Below are 7,441 nucleotides of genomic sequence, written 5' to 3' on the forward strand. Positions count from 1 at the left end.
AGTAGGGAATTATACAGATCATACAAATAAATGCATATAACCTCAGGGGCAATATTTCTGCCCAGGCTTGTGACTAACTTCCTGGTGTTCGTATTGGTTTTCTCTCTAGAATGGAACCTGGGCAACTCTGAAGCCCATTTGGATCTGAAATGGTGAAGTTAATCATAATCAAGTTTTACCTTTCAGTTTCCTTTAGAACAAGATGATAAAAAGGAAGCAAATGCACCTGACACTGTTCTCAATAATTGAATTTTTTTAGAGGTGTTTTATGTATACACATCATATATTTTACATTTTCCCATGCAAAGAAACCTTTCTTTACAACCCATGCAAAGAAAGGTTGTTTTCTGAGAACTCACAGAAAATATGGTTTATATTAACCACAATGCTGAGCCAATTAAAGTGTTGCAGTTTAACCTGCTTTTCATATGGCTTATCCATGTATTGCCTTAAAAAATAATGCTTCATGAAGTCTTCAGGCAGTCCAGAGAAATTTTTCATTAAAAGTTTTTAGTCTAGATGGCAATTTAAGATCAGATCGTTTATAAGTAATTTATGTTTTACTATACACTAAAGTGTTATGGAAATTACAAAATTAAGTTATTGTTGAAAAAAACACAAAGAAGAATCTCTTACAAAGGAGAATCTTATAAGGAAAACTTCGTTAAGGGCTTCTATTAGGCCTATTTAATGATGTGCAGCTGGACACCATATAGTCAGGCTGTGTCAGCAGACAGTTTTGTCTTGCATCAAACTAGAATGTACTTTTAAAAATTTCATAATACTAAAATGTAAAATTGATACTGCTAAAGAACTACTTTTCTGTGTTGATACATATTCCTGTCACTGCAAGCTGAGACATTTCTTTGACAGAACCTTTTCTAGGGAACTTCATGGGGAGCTCACTCTCATAGCTTGCAACAGAAGAACTCTGGATACTGCAAAGAGCTGCCCTAAAGAAAGAGCTTGGGATTTACCCAAAGCAGCACTGGTTGATATTCTGTTTGTTTAATTTATCCAGTTTATGCTGAGCACCTGGCAGGACTAAGCAGTATATGGAGATTTATTTTCCCCTACATACTCAGAATAGGAATTCAATATCAGTTTTTAGCTTCAAAACCTTACCTGAATTGTTCTTTCTCCCTTAGCGTAGATCTCCCACTGTCTCCCAAAAGACCATATAAGATTAATTACTATTATTTGTTAAATCATGGAGTTAACATTTTTATTGCCTCTTGATTGTCAGTCTTTATTTCCAATTTTACCTAGTAGAAAATCCTTAGTGGTTATTTTAACATCTGTCTTTTGATTTCAAGCAATATGTAATTAGGGAACACAGGAAAAAAAAAAAAGTAGGGTGAAAACGGAAGAAGTACAATTGACTGAAAATAAAAGTGCCTCTAGACCTTCAGAGTCATCAGTGGAACAATTTGTAGTGCCATAATGCTTATGTTCATATTTAATTACTTTATTTAGATGTTGTTTTCCATGTGGTTCTTTCATAAATGTAGTGGAATAAAGGAGGAATTACCTATATGTAGATTTATAAATTACGGAAGAAATTTGAAGAAGGAAATCTCTATATAAGTGATTTTCTGTACATACCTCTAATATTTAAGTATTTGAGGTCAGTGAACTTGCTACTTTTATAACATTGTGTGTTATAGTAGCTGCTAACCAATAGTTCTAAAAAAATGCAGATGGCTAGATTGCCATCTGTACTTTTGGGATTCTGCATTGAATATGTTATTAACCTTCTGTCATCACTTTATTCAAAATAAGCTTTTTTTCCTCTACTGCAAACTTTTCTTGTACCCCCAGTTCTTCCCTTCATTTCTTTCCTTGCTTGGAAACCTGGTAAGGAATGTGAGGTTTTATAGACATCTTACTAGTCTTTTTTTCTTTAAGCTTTTGTGGTGGATGAAGGAAAACACATTGAAATTTTACGTTTTCATACCTTTCATGTTACAAAAAACAGATTTCCAAAATGGCTGGGTTTGAAAGACTGGAACAGATAATTAATTCATAAGTGGGTGTTGAAGTGGAAACTGTCAGGCCACAGCTTTCCCAGCTTTCACTTAATCATCTGAAAGTCGTTTTCTGTTGTTTTCACTGACTGTAATCCCTTAGAGAAAATATAAAACTTGCACCATCATCCAGCATGGAATTCCACTCCTTTAATGACTTGGGCTCTGTGTTGACTCACTTTCACTCACTGTTGTCATTTCATACAGGAAAAGCCATACCAATGTTCTGAATGTAACAAGGCTTTCAGTCAAAAACGAGGCCTAGATGAGCACATGAGAACCCACACCGGAGAGAAGCCGTTTCAGTGTGATGTGAGTTGATCTATCCCTTTGTTTTCTTGATTTCAGTGCAGGAGCAAGGCTTATCTTCGGTGAGAATATGGCCTTGCATCCATTAGCTGTGGCATAAAGTTACCCGTAATAGGGTCTTTGCCTAACTCATGAAAGACCATTCTGGTGAATTTTACGTATCCTCTGCTGTTGCCAAGAGCATTGCACTCACTTTTTAAATCGTTTTGACTCCCAAAAGTGCTATTTTCACTGTTCTTAATGCGATTTAGGTATTGCAAGTTACAAATTCATGCTAGTTGGGTTTCCCTTTGATTGTTTGACAGGTTAATAGATGGAAAGAGCAGCTTATACAGAAAAAGTTATAAAAGACATTACATGGAATCTGAATGCTTCTGATGTTCAGTAACACAAGTATAAATTTAGAATTTCTTATTTTTGTTTAATGAAATCTGGTGTGTTATTTTCAATAACTATCCATGTGTTTTCTTTGAACAATGAAGAAATCACAGATGCTGTGTATGTTTGCAATTCTGAATTGCAGAATACTGTATTACAGCTCACAGATCACTGTCAATTACAGTATGCCCCATCCTATACGATGTGTCTCATCACTTCCAGGATGTGTGGAAAGGTTGATTGTGCAGAAACAATTGGAAAGAAATGACATTCAGAATTACCAAATACAGGATTAAAAATTGTTGTTCAAAGATTTAGTGAGGGTATCAGTTCAGGGAAGAAAATGAGTGCAGGTTCTTTGTTTTGTGATTCTAGCACTGATTGAATTAGTCTTATGTACCTTCACTTATTGCAGATTTTTTTAATGCTTTCAATTACAGTCATGTTTCACTAAAATCATTCTTCAGCATGCATGTTTGGCCAACAACACACTACAGAGATTGCTGAGTTTTCAGGGTTTTAACATGCGCAGCAGTTACCACTACTGCTCATTCATACAATATTCAGTTGCCCAAGTGTTTACAGTGCTTTCCTGTTTCATGTAATACAGGCTTGTGCTACATGTAAAAGTAATCCATATAGTCCATATGAAGGTGCCGCACTTTCTTTACATGGTCATTTCTGTGTATTATCAGTCATCAAAAGCAATTTTAGATCTTTTAATCAATCAAAGACTTCACTTTCCATTGATAACAGTGGAAATTGAATATTACTATTTTAAACTTCTAATATTTCACAAGGGAAAATGAAAACTGAAATACGGAAACACAAAATATGTTTATCCTAGTATATTGGCTTTCTGTCCTCTGAAGACTTGCCTGTTTTTAACTGGAAGGCCAGTTGAACTTCAGTTTCCTCAGAGACGAGATGTTATTCTTTTGGGACAGAAAGATCAAGCGCTACTTATCCTGGTTTATTTCCAGTGCAGTATTTCCCACCACTCCATCTTTAGTTGACTCTGCACTTATTTTTACACATCAGTTGTGTCCATCCTCCCTATTCAATCAAAACTTTTATCATTTTGGAGAGAATGATTTGAATACCAGTGTAAATAAGCGAGATGGTTGTACATCTGTAAAATGTCAGCCTTGCTTGTAAAACTGAAATATGAAGCAAACTCCTAAAACAAGATATTTGTATGCTTGTTAATGAGTAAGCACAAGATATGTCACTTTAGGTAATGCATTCCCTGTTTTCTTTTTGAAGAAGTCTGATAGTAAAATATCCTAGAGCCTTAAAGCAACAGCAGGACATGTGGTTCTAGATCCAGTTGTTCAGTGAGAATTATAAATGAAAAAAATTACCATGAGACTGTGCTATAAGCAGTTCATCTTAAAAATCAAGAGATTTATCTTTAATAATATTCATAAGAATAGTTTATTTTTAATACTAAGAACTACTGAGGAAATCTCTAAAGCTGATTGGCCTACTGCATCATAAAGAGGTTTATGTTATATTTGCCCTGCTCCTTAGCCTTTTTTGCTATTGAAAACTTTTGGAGGAAGGTTAATGCTGGTCTGAATGGCTCTTAGGCTGTTTTTTTTTGTTCTGTGGTTTTATGTTCTGACTTTTTTTCATATTCAAAGTGGATACTACAGATTCTCCTTCTACCTTGGAGTGTTTCTGCAAACTGTCTGTCTTCTCTTTTTGTAAATACAATATGCAGTTTCATTGCTGAAATTTTTGGAAGTTAGCTTAGTGGAAGCTTAATCTGGCATCTTGAACTCTACCTGTTACTATATTCTCATTGTTTTTTGTTTTTTGTTTTTTGGTTTTTTTTTAAATTGTGAGGTGTATGTAAGATGCACAGAATACATGCAGCTTGTGTGTGTATATCCATGATTGACTTCCTACCTTCCAGTAAATGTGTGTTTACGAAGACATGACACTTCTAACACATTCAAACGTGAGGGCAAGTGTGATGGTAGTGATTAGGTACATGAGTTTCTCTGTAGAAGAGAAATAGAAAATGGTACTTGACAAAAGAAGTATTAAGACCCAACCAGTGAATTCTGTAAGTAACATTCATCATCCCTTAACAAAGAGTGACTGTTGCTTGGGGCTGAAAGAGGTAATTATATGCTTAGGGAAAAAAGTTGGAGAGTTACAGTTGCTGTATAATAGTTCTCTCTGTTACATCATATCATAAATTCAGAAATGTTCCATCGCAATAGCACATACAATGTTCTTGTCTGGGGAAAAATATTTTTGGTACAAAACTTGCCTCAGGCTGTTGCCTTTTTTATGGTCATTGTATGGTTTTGCCTTAGCTGGCATTTATAGAATCGTAGAATTGTTCAGGTTGGAAAAGACCTTAAAGATCATCGAGTCCAACCTCAACCTGACCATACTGCCCTAACTCTAACAACCCTCTGCTAAATCATGTCCCTGAGCACCACATTCAAATGGCTTTTAAACACATTTAGGGATGGTGACTCAACCACCTCCCTGGGGAGCCTATTCCAGTGCTTAACAACCCTTTCTGTAAAGCAGTTTTTCCTGATACCCAACCTAAACTTACCCTGGTGCAACTTGAGGCCATTTCCCCTCATCCTGTCACCAGTGAGAAGAGACCAACCCCGCTCTCACTGTAAGCACCTTTCAGATAGTTGAAGAGAGCAATAAGGTCTCCCCTCAGCCTCCTTTTCCCTAGACTAAACAGCCCTTGTTCCTTCAGTCTCTCCTCATAGGGCATATTCTCCAAGCCCTTCACAAGCCTTGTTGCCCTTCTCTGGACCTACTCCATCATATCGGTGTCCTCTCTGTACTGAGGTGTCCAAAACTGAACACAGTACTTGAGGTGGTGCCTCACCAGTGCTGATTACAGGGGCAGGATGACTTCCCTAGTCCTACTCACCACACCATTCCTGATACAAGCCAGGATGACACTGGCATTCCTGGCCACCTGGTCACACTGCTGGCTCATATTCATCTGACTGTCTATCAGTATACCAAAAGTATATGTATTCTGCAAGTCACAGTTATCTGTTTGTATAGTCAATTCTGTTTGTATACTTTGCTTTTAAAAAGAGCCATCCAACACTTTCATTACTAGTTTGATACCAATATAAATTTAAAATTCTGTTTTACATCAGAGAGATTCTGCTGGATTCTCTTGAGTTTCCTCTGCACAAGACTTGTTTTTGTCTGGAATTCCAAGATTGCAGGCCTGTACATGTTCATCTACTGATATGATTGCTGACTGTTTCATTTGTCAAATCAGGAGCATACATTCTAAAAATATTTTTTTCTGGGAAATTCATGCCTACAGTATATACTTGGATGGAAGTTGAATGTGACAGAATTAACTACATGATATCAAGTAACTTGATGTCTTGCCTACAGATTCTTACTTTTCTTTCTTTTCTAACTTCTCCTAGCTGAACTTATTGTTAACCTTTCATTTTGACTGCAATACAGAAATTTGTGTAAGAAATGATTGTTTTAGCATAGCAGAGTCCCTTATCCCTTATCTGTCTATTCAAATAGCAGAGTGGACCTGAAAGCATGGAGTGCAGAGGAGGAAGGGAAGAAACAGCTGGTTATAAAGCAAAGGAAATGCACTTTTATTTGCAACTATTATTTTTTTCCTTGGCCAGGCAAAAGAACACCACGACAGTTGGGCTTCCTCTTTTATTGTTATTAAGCTTTGTTGCAGTACTGAGAACCCCCTCTTTCTCATTTCTGCCTCCTCATAACTGAGCAATTTGAACTGATTTTCATGATCCCATGGATCTCATTCTGCTGATCAGAAAGAAAGCATTTCCCTTGACGTTAAATTGACAGATGCTTGTGAGATTTTTTGTCTAAATTTTTGTTGTGTCCAGAGAGAAAAATAGGTTTTCAAAAAGTAATGTTACTGGAATACCTCCATGTGTTGCAGATTGTTAAGGTACAGCATTGAAAGACAGAGTAATAATCTTAGAAGTGTTCTCTGAAGTGTTATTCTTTTGAAGACAAACTCATTTATTAAGTCTTGCAGGCATGCATAGTTGTGACGTCAGTGATGTAAAATTATACATATTTAAAGTTGTAAGATCTCTGTTGTTGTCTTTGTATTGTCTTCTCTGGCCTAGGTTTGTGATTTGTCCTTCAGCCTGAAGAAAATGCTGATTCGACATAAGCTGACTCACAACCCCAATCGACCAATGGCAGAATGCCAGCTTTGCCACAAGAAGTTTACAAGAAATGACTACCTCAAAGTGCACATGGAAAATGTCCATGGTGAAACTGACAGCTAATTATGATGTGTGAGAAGAATGGATCTCATGTTCCAAAGTGTTCCACTTGTATGTGTACATACTCCAGACTTCTCACCTGACTAGTAGGCATAGTCAGGAGAAACAACTGTGTTCGCATGTTATTTTTCTCACTTTTTTATATGGTAGCAGGACAGAAAAAAAGGCAATCACTTGAAGGAAAATAAGAAGTTGAAAATAAGAATTTGAAGAGACAGTTTAAAAGAAACAAACTAAAAAATCCAACCAGCTCTAAATAAATTTTGCTTTCTCAGCTCCTGCCTTAGAAACCTAGATATTAGTGATGCTGCCTGGAAAGCTTGGACATTTCAACCCCTGGCTGTCTGCAACTATTTCTATATCTAAGCTTCACGCTCCATTACAAATCTTAAAGTGGAAGCCAGACAGAATTTGTCTATGTGATTGATT

General features: G+C 36.4%; 1 protein-coding gene across 2 annotated transcripts in view; it reads left to right on the forward strand.

Moving 5' to 3' along the window:
* The window catches only part of PRDM5 (PR/SET domain 5), an 84,489-nt gene extending 77,292 nt beyond the window's left edge, over positions 1 to 7,197 (forward strand). For both annotated transcript variants that reach the window (XM_042871352.1, XM_042871353.1), the window contains exons 15-16: positions 2,235 to 2,339; positions 6,851 to 7,197. In XM_042871352.1, coding sequence (XP_042727286.1) covers positions 2,235 to 2,339; positions 6,851 to 7,015 — 270 coding nt within the window. In that variant the 3' untranslated portion in view covers positions 7,016 to 7,197. The remainder of the gene's footprint in view (positions 1 to 2,234; positions 2,340 to 6,850) is intronic.
* The last annotated feature ends 244 nt before the right edge of the window (positions 7,198 to 7,441 follow it).

Source organism: Lagopus leucura, unplaced genomic scaffold (assembly GCF_019238085.1).
Source record: "Lagopus leucura isolate 7727_CA_CO unplaced genomic scaffold, USGS_WTPT01 Super-Scaffold_100004, whole genome shotgun sequence".
Lineage (NCBI taxonomy): Eukaryota > Metazoa > Chordata > Aves > Galliformes > Phasianidae > Lagopus > Lagopus leucura.